This window comes from Littorina saxatilis, linkage group LG5 (genome assembly GCF_037325665.1).
Source record: "Littorina saxatilis isolate snail1 linkage group LG5, US_GU_Lsax_2.0, whole genome shotgun sequence".
Lineage (NCBI taxonomy): Eukaryota > Metazoa > Mollusca > Gastropoda > Littorinimorpha > Littorinidae > Littorina > Littorina saxatilis.
In genome coordinates this window covers 32372165-32398667 of record NC_090249.1, presented here as the reverse complement: position 1 = coordinate 32398667, position 26503 = coordinate 32372165, and the positions used below count along the sequence as shown (strand labels likewise).

The window sequence follows — 26503 nt, the reverse complement described above, 5'->3', positions numbered from 1 at the left end:
GCAGATTTTAGAAGTTCTAGTGACTTAATTCTGCCCCATAACCAAGTTTGCTGACGACACTGGACTGACGGGACTGCTGACTGATGACGACGACTCTGACTACAGGCAGGAGGTAGATAGGTTTGTGGGGTGGTGTGAAAACAACTATTTAGAGCTTAATGTGGGAAAGACAAAGGAAATGATAATGGACAACAGGAGGGGGGAACATGTACACAGGGAGATAGTGATCAAGGGGGAGGTCGTAGAGAAGGTAGAGCAGTATAAGTATTTGGGGGTGATTATAGACAATAAGTTGACATGGAAACCAAACTCTGATGCCCTTGTGAAGAAACTCCACTCTCGCCTGTACTTTTTGAGAAAACTCAGGTCTTTTAACATCAGACAAGAAATCCTTCAGATGTTTTACACTTCAACGTGCAATAGTGTGTTGTACTTTGGCTCCGTGTGTTGGGGTGGCAACATCAACAAGCAAGACAGGGATAGATTAGATAAATTCATCAGGAAAGCAAGTGGGGTGGTTGGGAGGAAGCAGGACAATTTCACATCAACACATGAACGACGACTGACTGACAAGGTACAGAAGATTTTGGCTGACGACTCGCACCCACTCAGACCGGAATTTGACAGTAGACGGACAGAAAGGAGCAACAGATTCAGACAACCAACCGCAAGATCCACACGCTACAGAAAATCGTTCATTCCATCTGCAATTCACATCCTCAATTCTCAGGTGGGGCGGTAGATGCTGGTGTTGTCGCTCTGATGCACGGGGTCAGTGTTCTGTATTGTTTCAGTATTGTTGATTTTGTTTTGCATGATTATATATCTTAGACAATATGTGAGAACCGGCAAGGTGCTGACTTTCGTTTGTGCATTGTTGATGGTGAATGCATGTTAATTTATTTTTTAATATACTTTCTTATGTGATAACCGATGTGCTGTATTTTCTCAGTTTTGCTGATGTTATACGCTTGGTACATATATTTACTCATTTTCCTTAAATAACATGTGATAACATTACTTCATAGCTAAGCACATGATTTTACCTATGTATATTGGGGAACATACCATTACGTCCCAGTACCATTACGTCCCAGTACCATTACGTCCCAGTACCATTACGTCCCAGTACCATTACGTCCCAGTACCATTACGTCCCAGTACCATTGCGTCCCAGTACCATTGCGTCCCAATACCATTGGGTCCCAGTACCATTGCGTCCCAGTACCATTACGTCCCAATACAATTACGTGCCATTGCGTCCCCGTACCATTAGGTCCCAATACTAGCGAATTTAATACCGGCACGGTTGGCCTAGTGGTAAGGCGTCCGCCCCGTGATCGGGAGGTCGTGGGTTCGAACCCCGGCCGGGTCATACTTAAGACTTTAAAATTGGCAATCTAGTGGCTGCTCCGCCTGGCGTCTGGCATTGTGGGGTTAGTGCTAGGACTGGTTGGTCCGGTGTCAGAATAATGTGACTGGGTGAGACATGAAGCCTGTGCTGCGACTTCTGTCTTGTGTGTGGCGCACGTTATATGTCAAAGCAGCACCGCCCTGATATGGCCCTTCGTGGTCGGCTGGGCGTTAAGCAAACAAACAAACAAAAAGTGAATTTAATTTCTGAGATGTTACTGTAACAGTGTAGTGACACGTTTTGTAATAAAAGTGCGTTTTGTAATAAATTTATTACAAATCGTGTCGGATTACACAATTTTTATTACAAAACGCGTTCAACACGATTTGTAATAAAAATTGTGTCGGTACATAGCCGTATTTCACAAATAAAAATAAAACAAAAAGATGTGTACCGGTTAGTCGAGATGAGGTAAAGTGGAAAAATAAAAAAAATAAAAAAATGTTTGTTCATGGGAGAAAAAAAAATCCTTCACGATATAATCAGAAACTGTAAAGGATATTGCATGTCAGTGTGTTTGTTTTGAGGCGCTCCTTGCTTTCCTTACAGGTTTTCTGAGGTAACCATGTTCTTTCTTTTAAAATGAACTGAAGCACGCTAACCTAAACCGAAGTGTAAAATTAATATATATGCTTTAGCGGTGCTCGACACAAAGAAAAATACCGAAACAGTACAGTACACCGCTTTGTATTCCCCTGTATGTAACCGAGCATGACATGACTGTAGGCTTATTTACTGAGTAGACGATGTTTAAACCCGTTTCTGAGAAAAGCTAGACTGACTGTCCAGTCATCGAACCTTCAGCACATAGACACCGAGACCACACAGATAGCGAAACCCATACACGCACAAATGTAGAGACAGACACCTACATACATACGTACATAACACACACACACACACACACACACACACCCATACACACACACACACACACACACACACACACACACACACTGCCCAATTGTGTTGGGACGTAATGGTACGGGGACGTAATGGGATTCCTTTATGGGACGTATCGAGATGCAATTTTCTTGGGACCTATCGACACGCAATTTTGTTGGGACGCAATGGTACGGGACGCAATGGCACTGGGACCCAATGGTATTGGGACCCAATGGGATTGCTTAATGGGACGCAATGAGACGGCATTTTTGGGGGACGCAATGGTACTGGGACACAATGGTACTGGGACGTATTGGCATGACCCCGTATATTGTATTGTATTGATAATAGGGAGGTTTAGATATTGCGTTACGTACCCCGACCTCACCTATCCCTATCGAGATAAGTCACGCAGAGGAAAGTTTTAAAAAAACTGCTCGTCAGATACCACGTCACCTATCAAAGTAGGGCAAAACTCCAAAACTCGTGCTTTAAAAAATCGTGGACAGCGCGCTAACCGGGTCTGCAACAATACCCAGTGTTGAAACTGATGCTGTCATTGTGTCGGTGTCGCTGTGTGCTGCACGTGGAAGTTATGTTCCACTGACCCAGATCATACCGAGTGTTAACCAGCAGGTAAAGTCAATGATTTTTTGAGTCACTTGAGAAAAAGTGACTCTATGTAATCGGTCAGTGTTAGTCTGTCCGGCCGGCCGTCCGTAGACACCACCTTAACGTTGGACTTTTCTCGGAAACTATCAAAGCGATCGGGCTCATATTTTGTTTAGTCGTGACCTCCAATGACCTCTACACTTTAACGATGGTTTCGTTGACCTTTGACCTTTTTCAAGGTCACAGGTCAGCGTCAAAGGAAAAATTAGACATTTTATATCTTTGACAAACTTCATCGGATGTGATTGAAACTTTGTAGGATTATTCTTTACATCAAAGTATTTACATCTGTAGCCTTTTACGAACGTTATCAGAAAAACAAGGGAGATAACTAGCCTTTTCTGTTCAACAAGGGAGATAACTAGCCTTTTCTGTTCGGCAACACACAACTTAACGTTGGGCTTTTCTCGGAAACTATAAAAGTGACCGGGCTCAAATTTTATGTGAACGTGACTCCCAGTGACCTCTACACTTTGACGTCTGCTTTGGTGACCTTTGACCTTTTTCAAGGTCACAGGTATGTCTTGAAGGAAAAAAATTGAAATATCATATCTCTGAAACTATTCATCGGATTTGATTCAAACTTTATAGGATTATTCTTTACATCAAATTATTTACATCTGTAGCTTTTTACAAACGTTATCGGAAACACAGGGGAGATAACTAGCCTTTCCTGTTCGTCAACACACAACTTAACGTTGGGCTTTTCTCGTAAACTATAAAAGTGACACAGCTCTTTTATTGATGGGGTTTGTTTATGTGAGATTAATGAGAGTATTTTTAATGCCAAGGTAAATATTTTGTTGCTCGATCCATGCAATCTCATTCTTCAGGTATGCATTGTGTTGTGAATAGCAATTTCTTCCTGTCCATCTGATGCCTCATATAATATTCAGAACTGCGAAAGTGACTCGATCGAGCGTTTGCTCTTCTTGTTTTTTTTTAAAGGAAACAGAAAAGAAAAGTAGGGCAATCGAACTTCGAGCGTTGGTTTGTGTTCGTTCTGGGTCACTGGCCACCACGCTTTCACCCCCCGCTTATAAGGGTGTGTGTTAGTGTGTAATCAATCAATTAATCAATGACTGACGCTTATATCGCGCATATTCCGTGGGTACAGTTCTAGGCGCTCTGCAGTGATGCCGTGTGAGATGAAATTTTATACGTGGGCGTCGTTGTGTTTCTGTCATGTGCATGTGCGAATGTGTGTATGTGACGGTATATGTGTGTGTGTTTGTATGTCTGTCTGCTTGTCTGTCTGTCTGTCTGTGTAAATGGGCGACGCCATGTGTGCGAGTGTGTGTGTGTGTGTGTGTGTCTGTCTGTCTATGTGTGTGTTTGTGGGCGTGCGTGTGTGCGTGCGTACGCGCATGTGACATTCTCTGTGACGTACATCAAAAGCGCCGACGCACTTACTATCCGAGCGAACGCCACGAACCCACGACTCAAAACAATGTGGTAAACAACTTGTTTTGACAGGACTAGAAAGTTCACCTGCATTCTCGTCCAAACATAAATGATTGTGTTTACAAAATATAATATCGGTACTTTCCCACAAAGTACGTGTAAATAAGTCAACTACATGCAACACACAAAACTGAACCAAAGTTCAGCAACGGCAGCGTTTCCTAACATTACCCCCAACACAAGAAGAAATTTACCTAATTTCTTTCAATCATTGAAACGCTACCTGTACACATATTATGTATACATAAAAGATTAAAATCCAGGTATGTATACATTAGTCTGTTGGAGAATGAACACAGTTTTACTCACATACTCGGCTGAGAAAATCCGCTCCAACAATGTGTCTGAACCCTTTAGCTAATATGTCTTTGATCTACGCTGCTTTCAAGTGCAAATTCATGAGATGTATTTAGAAGTTTCGTTTTGCCTCTACTGATTTAGAGTGGCATTGTATGTAACAAATAAGTTCTTGAAACAGTTTCCAGAATACATTTAGGCTACTTACAACTGCCACATTCTCTTTCAGAAAAATTACCAACATGTCAAGAGATGATGTTTCAAGATGGTTTGAAAGATCAGACATGCAGACACTGAAGATTTCACCAGAAAAACTCGAGAAATGGACTGAAGAAATAGTCCAACATTACAGTGAAAAATGGCGATACTACCATACACTGCATCACCTTTATGACATGATGAACCACTTTCAGAAATGGGGAAAGAATGTTGCAGATCATGCTTCGGTTGTGCTGGCCATACTTTTTCACGAGTAAGAAAAATATCTCTGTGTACCTGTCAATCTCTGTCTGTCTCTGTCAGTCCATCAGTCTCTCTGTCAGTCCATCAGTCTGTCTGTCTGTATGTAAGTCTCTCTCTGTGTGTCTCTGCCTGTCTGCCTGTCTCTCTCTCTCTGCAGCATATAGTTATGCAGATAAGTGACTATTTAGTCAAGGATTGCACTTGATGAGCTTTTGACAGTTCCAAATTTGTGTGTGATACAAAGCACGTACCGCTGTATAGCAGTTTGCATGTTTATGTGCAGGTTCTCATCTGAGGTAAAATTAACATGAACTATTTGAATGTTGCAGCATTGAATATGACCCAACATCTTTAACACATGAAAGTGACAGTGTTGACATCTTCAAGCAGTTTGCTGATGATGTGCAGCTGGTAAGAGTGTGTGTTTGTCTGTCTGTCTGCCTGTCTGTATGTTTCTGTGTGTTTCTGTGTGTGTCTGCTTGTATCCCTGCCTATGTATGTCTGTCTGTAAAGGACAGCCATGGAGACTTGATTATATATTAGCATTGTCAGCAAATCCAAGCTGTAAACTGGTTTACTATTCATTTGCAATTCTTATCCTAGCTGCTTATCACAAGTTTTCAAAATGAGAGTAGTACACAGTGTACTGGCTTGCCTGTATATCATGCACTTCAAATACTCCTTTTTCGGGGTCATGCCAATACGTCCCAGTACCATTGTGCAGACCTGTTTACCCTTACGATTTTGGCGTAATTTATTACGATTTTCTGCAAAAAATACGCCATTCCGCTATCCCTGTCAAGACTACGATTTTCATAAATAAAAAAAATGTAAAAAAATTTTTTTTTTTTTAATCAATTCACATGTTTGGCATTGTTTTTTCAATGGCAAAATGGGGTGAAAAAGCACAGGACTGACCAGAGATCATGTCTGTCTGATAAGACGCTGGAGAGCCTTATTCTAGTGGTGAAGTCTCGCCCTCACTCATTCGGCAAGCGCAAGTACAGTAGAGAAGCGCTTGACACACTGAAAAAAGCCTACTACGAGCAAAAGAAAAAGAATCAGTGATGCATGTGCTTTTGATGTGATCTTCGTTGAAATTATGATGACTACAAAAACTGACTGATGTGTTTGGTTTGTGAATGATGGATATATGTGCATGATTGCGTTTCGCAGTCACAGTTGTCATGTGCGTTGTAATTGGCGACGAATGCTGGATGATTACTATTTTTGTGCCAGGATTACTATTTTTGGGGCTGAGCATTACTTATGGGGGTAAACAGGTCTGATTGTGTCCCTGTACCATTGCGTCCCCAAAAAATGCCGTCTCATTGCGTCCCATTAAGCAATCCCATTGGGTCCCAATACCATTGGGTCCCAGTGCCATTGCGTCCCGTACCATTGCGTCCCAAGAAAATTGCGTTTCAATAGGTCCCAAGAAAATTGCATCTCGATACGTCCCATAAAGGAATCCCATTACGTCCCCGTACCATTACGTCCCAACACAATTGTTACTTGAGCAATGCTTGAACGCTGCGGTGGGCAGTGTGTGTGTGGGGGGGTTAATGGGGAGGTGATGTGGGCACAGTGAGGTGTGGGCCGCAGAAGGGGGGGACCCGCGGAAGGGGGGATGGGGTACGTGATCATCGTGGTCAGACTAGGGGAGAGAAGGGATGGGTGGGTGTGAACAGTGATTAAGGATGGAGAAGAGATAAATAAATAAATAAATAGACATACACACAATCTGTTAAACACATTGATTTATGAGATATTTCGTTGGTCAGACAATTTTTAATTCATTATATTTTATAATCTGATGAAAGATGACAGGTCCCTTTTTTAAGCAAGACCTTTAATTCAAGAGTCAAAATTTATTTTGATTTTAAGTGACACGTAGAAGATAACATATTGTAACAAGTATTATGACCCCTTTTTTTCCTTCATGATTTTTCATAAAGAAGAAATGTACTGTCTGATTGTGCAGTTTCCAATAATTATTCGTGTTTGTCAATTATTGTTCTCCAGTCACACAGAGAGAGAGAGAAAGAGAGAGAGAGAGAGAGAGAGAGAGAGAAGAGAGAGAGAGAGAGAGAGAGAGAGAGAGACAAGACAAGACAAGACAAGACAAGACAAGACAAAGACAAATTCTTTATTAACGAGGGTAATGGCATAAGCAAACATGTGGGTTTTTGACTCACATGCGAAGCAAAAGTGAGTCTATGTACTCACCCGAGTCGTCCGTCCGTCCGTCCGTCCGTCCGTCCGGACGTCCGTCCGTCCGGACGTCCGTCCGGAAAACTTTAACGTTGGATATTTCTTGGACACTATTCAGTCTATCAGTACCAATTTGGCAAGATGGTGTATGATGACAAGGCCCCAAAAAACATACATAGCATCTTGACCTTGCTTCAAGGTCAAGGTCGCAGGGGCCATAAATGTTGCCTAAAAAACAGCTATTTTTCACATTTTTCCCATTTTCTCTGAAGTTTTTAAGATTCAATACCTCACCTATATATGATATATAGGGCAAAGTAAGCCCCATCTTTTGATACCAGTTTGGTTTTCCTTGCTTCAAGGTCAAGGTCACAGGAGCTCTTCAAAGTTGGATTGTATACATATTTTGAAGTGACCTTGACCCTGAACTATGGAAGATAACTGTTTCAAACTTAAAAATTATGTGGGGCACATGTTATGCTTTCATCATGAGACACATTTGGTCACATATGATCAAGGTCAAGGTCACTTTGACCCTTATGAAATGTGACGAAAATAAGGTAGTGAACCACTAAAAGTGACCATATCTCATGGTAGAAAGAGCCAAAAAGCACCATTGTACTTCCTATGTCTTGAATTAACAGCTTTGTGTTGCATGACCTTGGATGACCTTGACCTTGGGTCAAGGTCACATGTATTTTGGTAGGAAAAATGTGTAAAGCATGTGAGTCGTATGGGCTTTGCCCTTCTTGTTTACATCCAGCCCTCGCCCATGGGAGGGTTTCAGCTTTCTTTCTTTATTTATTTGGTGTTTAACGTTGTTTTCAACCGTTCAAGGTTATATCGCGACGGGGAAAGGGGGGGGATGGGATAGAGCCACTTGTCAATTGTTTCTTGTTCACAAAAGCACTAATCAAAAAATTGCTCCAGGGGCTTGCAACGTAGTACAATATATTACCTTACTGGGAGAATGCAAGTTTCCAGTACAAAGGACTTAACATTTCTTACATACTGCTTGACTAAAATCTTTACAAAAATTGACTATTTTATATACAAGAAACTTTTAACAATGGTAAAAGGAGAAACAGAATCCGTTAGTCGCCTCTTATGACATGCTGGGGAGCATCGGGTAAATTCTTCCCCCTAACCCGCGGGGGGGAGCGCTAGCAATACGCACCCGGAACCTATCAATACATTTTTTTGGTCAATGTCCGTCCACAAGTTTGTCCGACATCATCGGTACACATCTTTTTATTTTATTTTTATTTGTGAAATACTGCTATGTACCGACACGTTTTGTAATAAAAGTGCGTTTTGTAATAAATTTATTAAAAATCGTGTTCGGCTTACACAATTTTTATTACAAATCGTGTTGAACGCGTTTTGTAATAAATTTTGTGTAATCCGAACACGATTTGAAATAAATTTATGACAAAACGCACTTTTATTACAAAACGTGTCGCTACACTGCTACGGTAACATCTCAAAAAATAAATTCACTAGTATTGGGACCTAATGGTACGGGGACGCAATGGCACGTAATTGTATTGGGACCTAATGGTACTGGGACGCAATGGTACTGGGACCCAATGGTATTGGGACGCAATGGTACTGGGACGCAATGGTACTGGGACATAATGGTACTGGAACGTAATGGTTCTGGGACGTAATGGTATTGGGACGTATTGACATGTAGCCCCTTTTTCTACGCTCTACTGGAATTCTTAGAAAACGTTACATTAAATCATGAAACTAGCTGTAATTCATCTACAGCTAATGGTTTCAAGAAAATCACTTCATTTTTGTGCTCTATTTTCTGTTACAGAATGAAGACCTATCTCAGAAAGTGATACAGTTGATCACCGCCACGATTAACCATTTCCCTGATGAGCTGTCTTCTCAGGATTCAGACCTTGCATTCTTCCTTGATTTTGACATGGCCATTCTTGGGCAACCACAGCATGGTAATAACTTGGAAATCTATATATATATATACGACTAGTGTCTGTCTGTCTGTTTGTCTGTCTGTCTGTTCGCGATGCACGGCCAAAGTTCTCGGTGGATCTTTTTCAAATTTGGACACCGTATTCAGCTACACCCCGGACACAACCTCATCGATGAGATATTTCAACACGTGCTCTCAGCGCGCAGCGCTGAACCGATTTTGGTTCCACCTGAGCTACCCGGGCCCCCATACCGACACACCAAAGCCGCTAGACCACATCACAACGCCAAAGTTCTCGGTGGATCTTTTTCAAATTTGGACACCGTATTCAGCTACACCCCGGACACAATATCATCGATGAGATATTTCAACACGTGCTCTCAGCGCGCAGCGCTGAACCGATTTTGGTTTTTCTGTTCATTTCACCATTCCCAGTAACTCTTCCTTATCTTTTCCAGTGTTTTGCGTTTATCTCCCTTCCTTCGTGTGGCTTCAATCCATATTCCCGTTTCTACGTTACTATTTTTAGAATGTCACTGCGCTGTCCAGAACGCTTCCCTTGCACCCGTAAGTTGTTCTTACTGTCAAAGTGAAAAGGTCGAATCAATTTATAGCCACGCGAAAAATACACTGTCACCTATCTCTATATATTTATAGATATAGATATACATATATATATACGGCTTCTGTGTGTGTGTGTGTTTGTGTGTGTGTGTGGGCAACACCTGTGGATTTAAGAGTTCTGTTTGTGATGGGGTCTAGCGGCTTTTGTCTGTCTGTATGTTCTGGCATTTGAGAAGCCACAACAGATAATATAGGGCTAAGAAATAAGCTCTAAAATTCTCAATCCCGTTTGACAGGACTTCGCCTTCAAAGGTGATTGTGGTGACACGCTGTCTGTCTCTGTCTCGCGATTCACCCCAGCGAAGCCGGGTATTCCTCTAGTAAACAATAAATTTGTAAATGAATAGATCCTGTGGAAAGAGGTATATCAAGTGATGTTTTAGCACACCAGTTTGAACTGCTTCCTTCTACAACAAATTTTAGAATGCCAAAAGTAGAACTGTGCTTGCGAGGTCAACTTTTATCGCAAACTCTGTTCAACTTTTAAACAAATTTAAGTCTGCTTCTTCTTTTGCTGCGTTCAATATTCATGACGTTTTAAACAATAAGTTTACTTGTTATATAACCCTGTGATTTACTGCAACACTGAACCTGTCATAAGTTTAAATCTTGTAATTCAAATAGCATTTTTTATGCTTACATGCACTTCAAAAGGCACTTTATATTCTTATGTGTGCGTGTGTGTGTGTGTGTGTGAAATCTAGTAACCAGTCATACAGTACAGTAACACAACAATGAAAGAAAGCAATACATGTAAGTTCCTGGCTTTTCCTTTATTTTCAGTGTATGATTTATATGCAGTCAATATCCAGAGGGAGTATTGCCATATGAACCCCAAGGATTTCTGCAATGGACGAACAAAAGTATATTCTTTTTCTCCCTGTTTTTGTTTGTTTGTTTGTTTTTTCATTTCAAAATGGTAAAACTAACCCTACCCCTTTTTTCAAAAAAAAAAGATGATTTGATTCAATACTTTATTTCTTATGAAATAAGGTTTCTGTACCTGGTACTTTCAATACAGCCTGGGTGTGTGAGACTGAGTAGGGTGTCTGTGTGGGTGTCTGCATGTCTAAGTGCATGACTTATGAGTGCCTCTGAACATGATTACAGATGTGTACTTTTACCTTACTAACTGTATTTTCTGGCTTGTACAGGTTCTTCAGTCATTCTTACAAAGACCAAGAATTTATGCCACAGAGGAGCTCGGACTGGTTTTTGAGGAACAAGCAAGGCAGAACATGGAGAGAGAAATGGAAGCATTGAAAAACAAGATAGATGCTGGAGAATGAATAAAACAGTTTAAACTACCAAAAAAAACTCTCCGAGTAATGCTGCTGTGATCTGCGACTGGCTGTAATAATATGGTATTTGGTGTTAATATTCGGAGGCTATCGTAGGGTCACGTAATTGGAATTACTGTACTTCCAGAAATATTAGACAGACATTAATGTGTTTTATTTCCCCCCTCTGCTTCTTTACCTCTGTAAACTTGTAGAGCTAGTTATTTTTCGATAAACACCCAGCAACCAAACAAATAACGACCCAGCAACAGCCTGAATCCTCGATAGCGCAATGGGTTGAGAAGCTGTTCTGCGTCGGTACTACTTTTGCGACTGAAAAGTTCCGAACGCTCTAATGTACGAAGTATACATCATGGAGCAAACAATACAACCATACTGCATTTAAATTAACAACTACAGGCTTGAACACATGAATCTCCATATAAAATCCATGAGTTTGGTTTTCTGAATCTAGGTCTGCTGTGCACAAACGTTCATCGCAAGCAAATTCCCAAGGCAAGTAACTCTCATACTTTGTCTAGCGACAAGAATAGTTCCCCTTTCAAATTTCTTTTCACTCAGTTTCTTCGACAACAGACTGCAATCCGACGGTCAGTTTTCAACAATATTTCATTTAATAAACAGATCACACGCAACCAAATGCACACATCTTATCAATTTAAACAACATAAAGCGGTTTCATACACTATTTTCCCCAGAAAACTGAACTTCATACAGTTTTTAACGTTGGAACACGGGTGCAAAAGTTCGTCTGCTAGTCCCATTTGACGAAAGAACATTATCCTAAGCGATACCAAAACATATACAGAACACACAATATCTGCCTTTGCCGTCACAGCAGAATAACAGCATATCTGTGTACTTGATTTTAGTCCAAAATAGGAAAACTGACAAGAAGTGTTAACAGAATGGAATGATTTGCACGGAACTATACAACCGCGCATTAATCGATCGCCTGCGCAGGTTGACTGATTGAGTGAGGATTCGATCAAATTTTCGCCAAAAAAAACTCCTCTTTTCTTTGAATAACTGAAGAAAGGAGGAATAAAGAGGTTACACACCTCGTCTCAGTGATTATAAAAAATAATGGTCTCAGTTCGCGGTCATGAAAAAGCTCGCTAAAGCTCGCATTTTTCATGATCCGCTAACTTCGACCATTATTTTTAATAATCACTGAGACTCGGCATGTAACCTCTACATCTCTCTCCCTCTCCCTCTCTCTCTCTCTCTCTCTCTCTCTCTCTCTCTCTCTCTCTGTCTCTCTCTCTCTCTCTCTCTCTCTCCCTCTCTCTCTCTCATTTGTTTGGACAAAGTGAAACTCGCCTTGATTCCAGAATCAGCGATACCTCAATTGACATCACAAACTACACACTGTTTAGACGTGACAGCAGTTGGTCAAATCATACGGTCTTGTGCTTTGAAAATATGTAGAGGTTACATGCCGAGTCTCAGTGATTATTAAAAATAATGGTCAAAGTTAGCGGATCATGAAAAATGCGAGCTTCAGCGAGCTTTTTCATGACCGCGAACTGAGACCATTATTTTTAATAATCACTGAGACGAGGTGTGTAACCTCTTTATTCCCCCTTTCTTCAGTTATTCAAAGAAAACAGGAGTTTTTGTGCGAAAGTTTGATCGAATCCGAATCACTCAACCAGTCAACCTGCGCAGGCGATCGATTAATGCGCGGTTGTATAGTTCCGTGCAAATCATTCCATTCTGTTAACACTTCTTGTCAGTTTCCCTGTTTTAGACTAAAATCAAGTACACAGATAAGCTGTTATTCTGCTGTGGCGGTAAAGGCAGATATTGTGTGTTCTGTTTATGTTTTAGTATCGCTTAAGATAATGTTCTTTCGTCAAATGGGACTAGCAGACGAAATTTTGCACCCGTGTTCCAACGCTAATTACTGTATGAAGTTCAGTTTTCTGGGGAAAATAGTGTATGAAACCGCTTTATGTTGTTTAAATTGATGAGATGTGTGCATTTGGTTGCGTGTGATCTGTTTATAAAATGAAATATTGTTGAAAACTGACCGTCGGATTGCAGTCAGTGTTGTCGAAGAAACTGCGTTAAAAGAAGGGGAACTACTCTTGTCGGCTAGAGTATGAGTTACTTGCCTTGGGAATTTGCTTGTGATGAACGGATTGTGCACGGCAGATCTAGATTCAGAAAACAACCGAACTCATGGATTTTATATGGAGATTCATGTGTTCAGGCCTGTAGTTGTTAATTTAAATGCGGTATGTTTGTATTGTTTGCTCCAGAAATGTATACTTCGTACATTAGAGCGTTTGGAACTTTTCAGTCGCAAAAGTAGTACCGAAACAGAACAGCTTCTCAACCCACTGCACTATCGAGGATTCAGGCTGTTGCTGGCTCGTTATTTGTTTGGTTGCTGGGTCATTATCGAAAAATAACTAGCTCTACAAGTTTACAGAGGTAAAGAAGCAGAGGGGGGAATAATGCAAAGATCACAAGAGGGAGAGCTCATTTTATAAGAATCATAGAATATTGAGTGGATCTGGATAGAAATCAAACCTTCTGTATTAGTGGGAATATTTATAGAAACCCTCTCCATTTAGAAGGATTGACGATTTTGTATGCGCATGATGGACAATGTGAACAACTGTAATTCTAACATACTTCTCTGAGGAGATTCAAATTATGATTTAAATAAATCGCAACATGCATGGTCCTCTATTACATCACTGTTTGGTCTTCAGCAATTAATCAAAGATCCAACAAGAGTAATCAGTACTAGTGCAACACTTATTGATCATATTTACACAAACAATGTGTGTAATGTTTCCAATGTGTTTGTGTCGAATGAAAGTGCATGTATAAGTGACCATGCATAGTCCTATATTTTTTGCATTTGGTCTTTCAAATTACAAAGACGTCTGCCTAAGGACCATACAACAGCAGCAGTTCTTCAGTCATTCTTACCAAGACCAAGAATTTATGCCACAGAGGAGCTGCATGAGCCTGGTTTTTGTGGAACAAGCACGACAGAACAAGGAGAGAGAAATGGAAACGTTGAAAAACAAGATAGATGCTACAGAATTAATAAAACAAAGAAAACTAAAAGAAAACTCGGCTGTGATCTGTGACTGGCTGAATTAGATTACTGTACGTACTTTTCTCTCTCTCTCAGTGTCACGATCTAGTGACATAGACCAAGAAAGTGTCACTCGGTGGGGTGCCTTCTCTTGGTCAATTGCGACAGAAAGCGCCTGTGCGTGAGTCGGGGCTATACGGCAGAGTTTTGCTGAGAGCGCAGAGCACGGATGTTTTGTGGCGCACGGATTTTTCGGGGGTCATTCTGCTTGCGAGGCAGAAACTGTCGATAGCTGAACTTGATATGTGACATGGGCAGTCACGTGTTATTGGCTAGGTTGTCTGTCAGAGACACGAGGACTGGACACTTTACACTCAGCGGCAAGGGAAGAAGGATCGATGCAGCGTTTTCTAGAGTACGATGGTCTTCACCGCATAAAATATTCGGCACTCTAGAGGAACTTCAACGAGATATCACCTTCTCACAGCTACTTGTTTGCTGAGGACGAGTCGTCAATTTTCCTTCGCCGTGCGATGATGGACTTCACCGCATAAAGTATTCGGCAAGGGGTTCTGGATATTGTGTCACTGTTGACGAACAGAGGCCATTCCAGGGAGGAAGCGGGTTTTGCTTCCATGAGAGTGCTACATTCATAGGCTTTTGAGGTAATACATCATTATTTAACGCTGTTGATGAGTCTGTGTTTGTGGAATGAAATACTCTCTGTTGTTCTTTCCAGGTTAGCGCATAATTTGCTCTCTGTGACGCTAAAATACTAATCTGTATATGTTTTTTGCAGATAGGGAGAGAAGGACGAAAAACGGCTGTTTTGTTGTTGTAAAAAGTCCATTTGTGCAGGCCCACGTGCTCGATGAGATATGTAAAGATGACATGTTTAAAGGTGGTGGGTGAGGGGTAGCTGACATGTTTAGTGCACCGATGCTTTCTGTTTGCAGCCTTGCCATCTTCTGTACGGCTGCCTTTTGCGGGACACTGCTAGCTGCAGACGTGGTAACCGGGACCGGACATAACCAGCAAACCGGCTAACCAGCGAACCGGCTAACCAGCGAACCAGCTAACCAGCGACTGGGTGCGGCGCCTGATGTCTCCACAGTTACCTGCTTCGTCACCACGCTAACCAGCACTTCATTTGACGGAGCAGTTGTGGAGGCTAAAAAGACTAATTACAGGCCGTCCACCCAGTGGCCAAAGAAAGCTAAGTGCACCATGTCTTTGCACCCCGTTGACCACCGTTGTCATTTTTGCTATCTGTGATTATATTCGAGTAGTGACAACGTGGGGTGTGTGACACCTCCATTAATTAGCACTTTTGGGCAGAACAGTCGTATTTTCCTAACTTTACACGGGATCAGCGTGTTACTATAATTTTCTATATTCTAACTGGCATTTTGTCAGTGACCATTGGTTTTACGTTTTGTGAACGTAAAAGAACATATTTGAGTGAAGTCTCGAGGGAGGTGGCGAGTTTTTACATAAACAGGCGTCTGAAACTTATACTTTTGTTGTCTCTATTTAATTGTATGACTGCGAGAGTGGATCGTGGTGTGGTTAGTTAGTTAGAAGTAACTAACCGTTTCATAATCACCTTAAGTGATATTCACCTTAAGTGATATATTGAAACGTGACACTCACTCTCTCTCTCTCTCTCTCTCTCTCTCTCTCTCTCGCTCTCTCACATATCCCATGACCTCCCTTCTTTGTCTCTGTTACTTCAGTATGGGTATATATGTTGTATTTTTATAGCTCAATAAATACATTATGGACTCCAAAAAATATATGATAGTGCAGATTCCGATTTGGGCAAAGAACTACTTTCCTCCCGACCTTTGACCTTGCGCCAAACAAATAGATTGTAATACACTCTTAATTGCTTTGCTGCTAAAGAGTTCTATCCGCAGTGTTATTAACCCGTGCATAACACTAGTTTGAACAGTCGAACACTATCACAATGCCCATGGCTACAAACCAAAACAAAAAAACGAGTACCCTCCCTTGCATCGTAGCAGACGACTGTTTGTGAGAGTCTGTCACACAGGTCTGTCAGCAGTGTTGGTGTGGGAACTGACAGAAGCTAGGGAGCACAGATAATAGAAGCCCTGTCACATAGACTAATCACACAATCAATACACATTTGGCTCATGTTTTAAATGACAGTTTCGAGTTTGTTAGTCAAACTCAAAGCAACAACACTGGTCTGGTGACATGCGTAGCGGGACCGAGAAGCGTCCTTACTGCATGGTTTGGGGTGGCTTCGCTTCGTATCAAACATCGGCTGTTTCACGTATTTTGCGAGCAAGTCTACTCTTTTGCCTGGCTCTGCAGTAAGTCCACATTGGCGATGAAGGTATCCAAGAACTTAACATGTGTGCATTTTTCCGTAATCCAGTCATATTCCTTCAAAATGCAATCAATCGGCGGTGACAGACTTGGTGTCAGCAATTCGCGACTTCACCAACTTGGTCCCGTTTTCCTCACACCCATACCAGTTTAGGTTCATCCATGCAAACACACTCGCAAAACAGTTTATCACGTAGATACATTTCAAATAGGGAGCAAATGGTTAAATCTAAACCTACATATTTGTTCCCTAAAATTTGCTTCTCTGTCAATAAGCCTGATTGTATAATAATACGTTCGAGAAAAACAACGTGGAATCGATTCTGAATCGAGTAAGACAAATGGGTGCCAACCCGGTTTCGCCCGTTCTGCCGACCTGAAACGCAAAACAAAAGAATTGTGCGCTTCAACTAAATTGATTTCTATATGACTTCATTACTTTCTTGCAACTTATGAACCTTTACTTAAAGCTTTTAAATGGTCTGAAAGTAGTGTTACCGCGTACTTATAGATGCACTCATTCGTTTTATTTTTTTGAGCGACGGTCACTTAGTTAATTTAAGGTTGCAAAAGGGCCAAGTCTCGCTGGCACCACTGTTTCACTCTCCACAGATCGCAACAGTGCCACTAGTAGTCTACACTTTGTGTTTGATGGTAGAATGGGATATACAGATTACAACACGAGTGGTTTTTTATATGGCTTGTATTTCAGTCAAGAGCCAGCGGGAATATCAATCGAGAGCCACTCGCCAGAGGCTCGTGTCTCCTGATGATATTCATCCGCTGGGTCTTGACTGAAATACAAGCCATATAAAAAACCACTCGTGTTGTAACCTATACATATTTCTAATAATAATAATAATAATAATGCAAACTTTTATAGCGCTATTCTAGAAAAATGTCTACTCTTAGCGCTTTACAATACATACATCGACAAGCATACTATACACGCACAGGCAAAGAAACCGACCAAACATAACCAACAAACTATACATGCACAGGCAAAGAAAGCGACCAAACATACAATACACGCACAGGCAAGATAACGACCAAACATAAACAAACATACTATGACCAAACATAACCAACATACTATACGCGCGCAGGCAAAGAGAACAATCAGCACATGTAATAATTACTGACAACTAATAATGCAGGCATACAATGACAGTCCAATACACAGCCTAAGCACAAGAACCACAGTAGGCTTCTATATAAAAACGTGTCAACGGTACTATTTCTCTGTTATATATAATTTTCAAGCATTGCTAAAGAATCACAATGCATCTTAAAATGTCTTATTGGTTGCTTGACATGTTAATTATGGTAAATATGTCATTTGTACTATAGTTAAACTTATCTTTTATTTCTTCTTGTTTGTTAACCCTCAATGGGCGAGGGCCGGATGAAAAAAAGCATGTATACATTGCTTATTCTGTCACCCTCGTAAAATAAATTTCAATTCAATTCAATTCTCTCTCTTTCTTACACACACACACACACATGCACACACACGAGTACAGACTCACGCGCGCACACACACACAAACACAAACACACACACATACACACACACACTGCAAACTATTTTTTCAAGTCACTGGTTGAAACATATATGACAAAAGCACTCAAGCTAAAACAAAGAAATAAACGCATGAAATGAACACAAGTACATTTAACCCAAACCATATTTAACCTTTCAAAAGCTAAAAAAATGTAAAACAATACACTTGGGAAAGAAATAATTGTTCCTTATTGCTGTGATCAGCATTTTCAAAATAACACATAAAAGTCTTGTTTTCATTCCAATGGGTCTGCGCCCACAAATTACTTGAAACCAGCCAAGGAACAAGACTCTGTTGCACAGTTTCCCAAAATGTCCTCCACTTTTAAAACAAGCACGCCTTCCTCTCTCATCTCTTGCAAAACACACATCTCAAGCTGGACCCCCGTGACACTCTCTCCAATTCCAGTGCACACTCCTTTCTCTCCAGCCATCACTTTGAACCCAAACTGAGGTGGGCTCCCCTTGTCAACCGCCCAGGTCAACAACTTCTCAACAAACTCAATACTCTTCAGCTTGATTGACTGTTTCTTGGGGTGGGGGTCACATGCCTGGTTGTTGAATGTGCAACATGTTCCAGTATCACCCTTGACATCTGCACCAGCTGCGATGCAGATGCCTTCTTTGGAGCTCTTGCAATGGGCCTTAAAGTTTGTTGTGGCTGTTCCGTTGTTCACATCGTACATGTTGACTTGGAATTTTGCAATATCAAAGGGCATCCAGGTCTTGTCGAGTCTGCACTTAAATCCCCCTTTGTAGTGAACACACCTTCACAAAAATCAAGAAATAAATATACATCATATTTTTCAGCAAAAAATGCTGATGTAGCGAACAGTGAGATTAAAATGAAAGAAAGACAAAAGAATATGAAAGTGGCTTTTTTTTTATTTTTAGGCCAAGTGTGTTGTTATGTACCTTGGTAAATTTGCAACAAAATGCAACCAACTCTCTCTCTCGATCCCTCTCCTTCTCCCTCTCCTTCTCTCTCTCTCTCTCCCCCCCCCCTCTCTCTCTCTCTCCCTCTCTCATACATATGCACACACTCACTCTCTCAAATAAGGATTTGTCATTGTCATTGTCTTCCTCCACACAACCAAAATTAATTAACGCTGAAATCAATTTCACAATGAATTTTCAACATGTTTCAAACAAAAATGCACACAACTGGAAGTGCTTGTGCGAACCTACCTGTAGTTCTGACTGGTGAAGCCCCAGTCTTCCAGAAAGCTAACAACTCCTCCGGTGAAGTAGACTTGAGGCACAGGGTACTCCATTGTTATAAGATGAGTCCAGGTATCCAGGTTGTGATCATGCACCCAGCACCCAAACCGGGTAGCTTCTCCGTCCGGTGAATTCCATCGTCTCACCACCATTGTGTACCACTGATCCTCCTTCCAACCTGTCGTGTTAGAAAAATCAAGATAAATTTGCTGTTACATAAAAGAGACAGAACACAAAAAAAGACCAACAGAAAGAAAGAATGGATAGGGAAAAAAAGAAAGAAAAACAGACAGAGAGGCACGTTTTGCGACATGATTGATAACTGCACGGGAAAAAGGAGAAAACATCATGATTCATCATGATACAATACGATTCATCAAACTAATGAAGAAAAATTTATGATCTTCAACTGATACAGCCTTGTAACTAAAAGTTGTTGTTTTTACATGAAAGTGATAACAAGTTTTCCTGTGAACTGCCAAGTCGCCCTCAGGCACAAGGACACGTCTTTCATTAAAGCATGACCTCTACACATGCAAAACTTTCAAGCCTTCATAAAACCTAAACTTTTAATAATACATATATATCTCACCCAGTTCAAAGTTCATAGACTTGAGGCCTGTCCCTTCTCCCCCAAACCTGTCTGTCCATGTTCCCGGACCCTTGGACACAGCAGTGATGGGAACATCTTTCACTTTCTGTGGATCCCAAATGGAGAAGATAAAGGCACGTCCATCAGGATGGTCTTGTATTCCACAGTACCCACCACCCTCCTGCAAGATACGTACGTATGGAGGGGTTTACATCAGTTGCTCTCTCCTGCAAATTATTGAATATATAGTCATGTCTGAATGGTGGGATAGAAAATGGTCATCACCATACATGCTTAAGTCCCCTTGAGAGAACTTCAAGCATACATGGGAGTTACAGCCCACGGGCACAGCGGAAAAAGACAGCCAGGTATTCCAATAAAGAGAATCTCTGCAATACGAGGTCAACGTGCGAAGACTGAGCAAGCCCACTTCACCAAAGTTCAAAAATTAGTTTAATGTCAAAGTCCCCCTATCAAAAATGAAGCTGATAAGAACACTATGATTTTTGACATCTTTGACATTTCATGACTCACAGCTATGGACCCTTTTCCTCTGTTTTATCTGGGTATATTATTAATAACTAAGTATATTGACAGAGGAAAGAAAATAATTGCATGCGTTTTTGTATGAATATTAAAATAGAGAGCTAAGAGCAGTTCGCTACCTGCCTGTCTCAGCCCCCCCCCCCCCCCCAACACACACACACCGGCACACACAATGATAATCTTACAGTGACACTGACAGGTGAATTATAACTTAGAACCCTAACCCAAACCCAAAGCTAAAATTGCTTTGTGGCAGCTGTTTCAAGTAGCATAAAGGCATGCAGATCAATAAAACTATCTACTCTGCACTGAAAGAGAAGCAGGCGTACAATCTTAAACAACAGATAAACTTCATGTGAGACAGTGTAGGCAGTGTGGCAGGTGGCATTTTGCAGACTCTCACCATATCACTATCAGATCCATACTTACGCACCTGTCCACTATTCCAGTTCAAGCAACAATAGTAGGTGCATTTGGCCAGTCCTGAAGATGGTACAAACACATCCTGCAGGAGAATGTCCCCCGGTTCACTATAGTCATACTTCAACCATAAGGAAGGAGCTCTTTTGACTTCACACGCCATGAATTTTGTTACCAGCCGGAGCAAGGAAGCAGAGCTGCCAGAAATGTAAGCAGTCGACGCAAGGGAGACAATACAAACGCGTGCGCCAGAGTTACCCCTAAATGCGTCACACACATGTTTCAAAATGGCGGGGACGACTATGCTTTCAAATGCTCTCGATTTAAATGAATTAAACGCCCTTTCACCTGGTGTGAAGTACAAACTGGAAGTAGCGATTGGTTCCAAGGTATCTGCGCTCGAAGAATTGTCTGGAAAATATGAAAAACTTCGCGTAAATTCAGGTGAGACGTCAAAAACTTGATTGCAAAGCACTTTTGACAGCCATGTTCAACCACAGGCGAAGGTGTCGTTCTCTGTTCACTAGACCACTACTTCCATAGAAAGACTACAAGGTTTGACACTCAGCTTCGAGTCGTCTGTGTTCTTGGAGTCGCTTCCTGCGGACAATTTATTTGTTCAAGACGGTTTGTCTCTTCCTACAGTATGTGTGAGGTCAAATAAATACAGTTGAATGATTGTTTTAACTGTATGTACCTTTAATTTTCAGCTTCCGTCATCTGCAGGTTGTTTTTAACCATCATTTGGACGAATGTTCGTTTGCAAACCACCACCCTGTAGGTTGCAAGCAATTATGCATCCGCACCGAATATGCATACCAGTGCTCATTGGTCTAAAACATATGTAAATATTGCAGCAAAGGGAAGCTACCCACGAATATCCGGTTATTAACCAATGATCGCATCGAACTACTATCTCCTCGGACATAGACGGGCATCGTACTCACAGGGTCTAAGTGGTATGCCGTTGGCAGACACGTTTGGTCGCACAAAATACGGTTTAAAAACATGCAGCGGACAGGCAGCTAAATATAAAAGGTACAGCTAGTTAGAACATTCATTTATCACGGCATATGTAAAGTTACAAAGATTCTTGACATTGGCAATTATTTTTTGCATATTTTTTTCTGAAGTTAGTGGAGCAAGGCTCGAAGCTGAGTGTCAAACCTTGTAGTCTTTCTATGGAAGTAGTGGTCCAGAGAACGACACCTTCGCCTGTGGTTCAACATGATGTTGGAATTTCACTTTCTGTTTGGCACCGGTGCAGATTCTAATAAAATCAATGGATCTCAAGAATAAAGATCATATTTATGTGCTTAACCTTTTTTTTGCTGTCGATGGTATGCTGCGCCGACCTGTTGCCTGACATTTTATAGTTACATTTACAACCAGACTTAACTGTCTGCCATTGTGTTGTCATCAGGTTCATTTGTTTATTGATGTTTATTTCATACGTAGTGTTATCATATATACATGTAATATGGGGTTGATTATTCTGTTTTTTGTTTTGACTCCAGAGCAACAGTATTTTGAACTCGAAAAGCAGCTTATCAACACCAACAGTCAGCTTGAAACAGAAACGTCCACCAAGACTGAACTGCAGACCAGACTTGCAGAGATTGGTAAGTAAAAAAAAAAATTGCGTGAAGTGAAATAATACATTTAGTCAATCTGTCAAACTCACGGAATGATACTGAAGGCACTGCATTTCAGGATTATAATGCTTTGCGGATATCCCGTGACCCAGACTGAAAGTACTGACACTGAGTGACAGTGACACGCTTACACTCACTGATTCACCTGAGTTTGAAAAACGTAGTGGTGGCCCGCTGATCGCTTGAAGTGACACTGACAAGCCAGTGTAGCGCAGTAGTGTAGAGCACTTGACAGGAAAGCGCGCTTTTCTTTTTCTTTAACTTTCTGAACTTGTTTTTAATCCAAACATAAAAATTAAAATACCTATGTTCTTGGAAGCAGGAAATGATAAAGACTAAGATGAAATAATTTTTGGATGGGTTACTACAATTTTGATTAGAATGTTCAAATTTTTAATGATCAAACTCATTAATTAATTTTTAAGTTTCCAAGCTGAAATGCAATCCCTTAGGTCGAAGATTGCTTGACCAAAATTTCAATCAGTTTGATCGAATTTGAAAAATGAGGGTGTGACAGTGCCGCCTCAACTGTCACAAAACGTCGGATATGACGTTATGGAAACAATGAAAAAAAATCTGGGGATATTATTTGCAGAAACTTTCATATCAAGTTTCACTTTCATGAAGATCAGTCCAGTAGTTTTCTTTGAATCGCTCTACACAGACACATGTACAGTGATAAACCACCAATCAGTTGTCTCATCTCAATTCCCCGTCTATGTTAAAACATTTAGTCAAAACTTGACTAAATGTAAAAAGGAGTAAGTTAGGATATGTGTGAAATTGTGTTTTGCTGAATTGTGATGAATGTTTTCTGTATACTGCATAAATGCATGCATTAAGTTACAAATCATATCTCAGTCAGTGAGTCACACTCACTGACTCAGAGATATTTCTATTTTTCAATCACCGTGAAATGCTTTCTAATTTTTTCTCAGTGTACTCAATGATTCAGCCAGCCTCTACATCACTACATGCAATGTAACATGTAAAGCATCGGGATTCACATTCTGGCATAAACTGATCATTGAAGTGATGCTTATTTGAATAACATTGCCCAGTCCAGTGGAGGCCCACGAGAATCTGTGGGGATCAGCAACGTCGCTGCGGCAGACCGCGGACTTCGTCCTGCAGACTGGATTGACAATTTAGCATGGCTGGGAACGCAGAAGAAGAAGAATAACATTAACACATAATTCAGTCATTTTCATATCGTGATTATGATTGTCTGAATGGCGGGTGGGAAATGGCCATACTCGTCTGAGTGTACGTGGGAGTTACATCCCACAAACCCCATGCAATTTTTGGCCAGTGGAAAGATAAGTGTCAGAACTTTCATATCTTAAAGTACATGTAGTATCTTATTCAACTGGTTTTTTTCCAGAAAAAGAACACAATGAAGCCAAGACTCGTCTGCAACAACAAGATGGAGAGATCGGTACCATGCGTACTAAACAGGTAACAGTAACACTCCATGTTTCTTTGCAGATAAGTGAGAGGCTTAAGCTGCAGTTTTGAATTGGGCCTAAAAAAAAAATAGGTGTGGTTACGGTAACCCGACCTACCCTATTTTTAGGGGCCGATCCTATAACTTTTTATTACATTTGTCAAAAAAAAAAAAAAAAAAAAAAAAAACGAGTGCAAAAAACGCAATGAAAGCGAAAGCGCCCGAGTCGCACACTTATTTCCCTGTCAAGTAGGTTTAATTTGTACACATTAGAAAAAAAAGTAAAAAAAAAAAAAAAAGTGATTGCCGACCTACCTACCCTATTTTTTTTGGCTATGTTACCGTAACCACACCTATTTTTTTTTTTGGCCTTGTGTTTGTTTGATTGTATCAATGTGTGTGGATTCAAAATAAGTAGTTTTATGAGATGTTCAACATTGTTACAACTACAACTTTACAAGACTGAATTATTAGAAATTGTTATATCAGTAGCATATCATTAAACTGCGTCCAGCCCACCTGCCTTTATCTCTTTCTACTTCTAGGATTCTTGTTATAACTTTGATGCTGATTTTTTTTCTTCGCACCTGGAGCTTCTAGGATTCTTGTTATCTAATTTTGATGCTGATTTTGTTCCTTCGCAGCTGGAGCTTTCAAATGCAAACCAGCTTCTTCAGGCAGAGAAGCGCGATCTCAACAGTTTTCTGGAGAAGCGCGAGAAAGACGTCCAGCGGTTGAAAGGTAAGGCTTTCTGGTGTGATAAAAATGGTCCATGTTCAGACATCGCCCCCATGTTATTTTTTATTTGTATTTTTTGTTTTAGCCGTTTCAGACCTAGGAACCCATACGATCAGTGAAAAATAATATTACAAGAAAAATGTCTACACTACTTTTCTTCACAAGCACATCCTGAAGCCGATCCATTTTTGGACACATGATTACAGTTTTTGTCAGTAATCATTGAAAGAAGCATTTGTTTTAAATGTATTAATTAACAGGGGTTCTCAGGTCTGCTGTTTTCTGGTGGGTGAGAGTTTCTTCCGGATAATTTTATGCAAATTTTCTACTGCTGATGTTAACATTGTTAAAACCAGATGGATGGAGTGAAACTGAAAGTAAGATGATCAGTCTTTTTTTTTTAAAGTGAAAGCTAAAGGACTATACACTGGAAAATACATTGTTATTGTTATGTTATTTTTTATGTTTTTTATCAGATGACCTGAAGGAACTGATGGACAAAGTGGACACAGCAAACAAAGACAAATGCAACGCACAGGCAGAGTTGATGAAGGCCCAGTCATCTGATCTGTCAAGACAGGTACGTTGCAATGGATTTAATGATGAGCCTTTTCTTTGTGTGTGTCTGCCGATTCTCAATAAAGGTCTGATTATGTATAGTTTTAACTTTATTTTCCGTTTTGTTCTACCACAAAGGAATTATGTATGGACGTTCTGTGTTTTGTTTTAGATTTCAATATGAAGGACAAATTATGATTTGGCTGAAACATGTTTTATTGTGTCATTTCAGTATCATGAGAAGCGTCTACAACAGGAAAAAGACCAGCTTCAGAAGCAAGTCGACTGGCTTAACACACAACTGTCGGACAAAACCAAAGAGTTTGTCACATTCAGACGCGAGAAGGTGAGTTTCTATGTTACTGCTAAAAACAAAGCCAGAAGGTAGACACAAAGTTATACCAGACACAAAGTGCTAATAAGCAACCAACATTGACACTTTAAAATTGTATTCCTCTGTCTGTTTCTCCCTAACTCCCTCTTTAGCTGAAACACTATAAAGCAGCTTCACCCATTTCTAAAAGTAGAATGAGGTGTTGCCGCAGGAACATTTTTTTTGAAAAATTTCTGTTAATGACAATGTTACAGCCTAATTGTATTTATAGACATGTATCTTTTCTTTTTCACAGGCAGGAAAGATGCTGGAACTCCAAGGAGGTCTGGAAGAAAAGACCGAAGAGGTAAAATTGGAACCAATACTTTTGTGCCCGTTTCACATACAAAATCAACACTCTCACCTACAAATTCCTCCATGGTCTCGCCCCTGCCTATCTCTCTGACTCTCTCTCTCTCTCTATGTCCCTTCACGAGCACTCAGATCATCTGCCGACTCCCTTAAGCTCAACATCCCCCACACCAAACTCAAAACAGCAGGTCAACGCTCATTTTCTTTCCAAGCACCTAGCCAATGGAACACACTACCTCTCCCCCTCCGTCAACAACAGTCCCTCGAATCATTCAAATCTGCACTCAAGACATTCCTTTTTTCCAAATAATCCATGCATTCTACACTGCCCACCCCCATCCCACCCTGAATAACTGTACATATTTAATGGTTGATGGTGTG

General features: G+C 40.7%; 3 protein-coding genes across 3 annotated transcripts in view; 2 read left to right on the top strand and 1 right to left on the bottom strand.

The window, feature by feature from the left end:
• Positions 1-11688, top strand: part of LOC138966901 (uncharacterized) — a 55204-nt gene extending 43516 nt beyond the window's left edge. Inside the window, exons 2-6 of the mRNA XM_070339291.1 lie at positions 4962-5204; positions 5524-5605; positions 9234-9372; positions 10761-10840; positions 11132-11688. Coding sequence (XP_070195392.1) covers positions 4975-5204; positions 5524-5605; positions 9234-9372; positions 10761-10840; positions 11132-11266 — 666 coding nt within the window. The 5' untranslated portion in view covers positions 4962-4974 and the 3' untranslated portion in view covers positions 11267-11688. The remainder of the gene's footprint in view (positions 1-4961; positions 5205-5523; positions 5606-9233; positions 9373-10760; positions 10841-11131) is intronic.
• A 6550-nt stretch (positions 11689-18238) lies between these two features.
• On the bottom strand, positions 18239-21254 carry LOC138966897 (uncharacterized). Its single transcript, XM_070339287.1, has 4 exons — positions 21053-21254; positions 20074-20254; positions 19449-19659; positions 18239-19028 (listed from the first exon to the last, which is right to left on the bottom strand). The coding sequence occupies exons 1-4, from the start codon at positions 21200-21202 to the stop codon at positions 18524-18526; spliced, it is 1047 nt and encodes a 348-aa protein (XP_070195388.1). The 5' UTR covers positions 21203-21254; the 3' UTR covers positions 18239-18523.
• Positions 21255-21326: 72 nt separating this feature from the next.
• Positions 21327-26503, top strand: part of LOC138967735 (nucleoprotein TPR-like) — a 66505-nt gene continuing 61328 nt past the window's right edge. Inside the window, exons 1-7 of the mRNA XM_070340390.1 lie at positions 21327-21483; positions 22557-22661; positions 24079-24152; positions 24786-24882; positions 25356-25459; positions 25670-25783; positions 26067-26117. Of these exons, the coding sequence (XP_070196491.1) occupies positions 21327-21483; positions 22557-22661; positions 24079-24152; positions 24786-24882; positions 25356-25459; positions 25670-25783; positions 26067-26117 (702 nt within the window). The remainder of the gene's footprint in view (positions 21484-22556; positions 22662-24078; positions 24153-24785; positions 24883-25355; positions 25460-25669; positions 25784-26066; positions 26118-26503) is intronic.

Excerpts from the sequence above, each read along its gene's own strand:
- LOC138966897 (XM_070339287.1), bottom strand. The coding sequence starts at position 21,202 with ATGGCGTGTGAAGTCAAAAGAGCTCCTTCCTTATGGTTGAAGTATGAC. Across the intron at positions 20,255-21,052 it reads TGAACTGGAATAGTGGACAG|GAGGGTGGTGGGTACTGTGG; the intron begins GTGCGTAAGTAT and ends CGTATCTTGCAG. Across the intron at positions 19,660-20,073 it reads GTCTATGAACTTTGAACTGG|GTTGGAAGGAGGATCAGTGG; the intron begins GTGAGATATATA and ends CTAACACGACAG.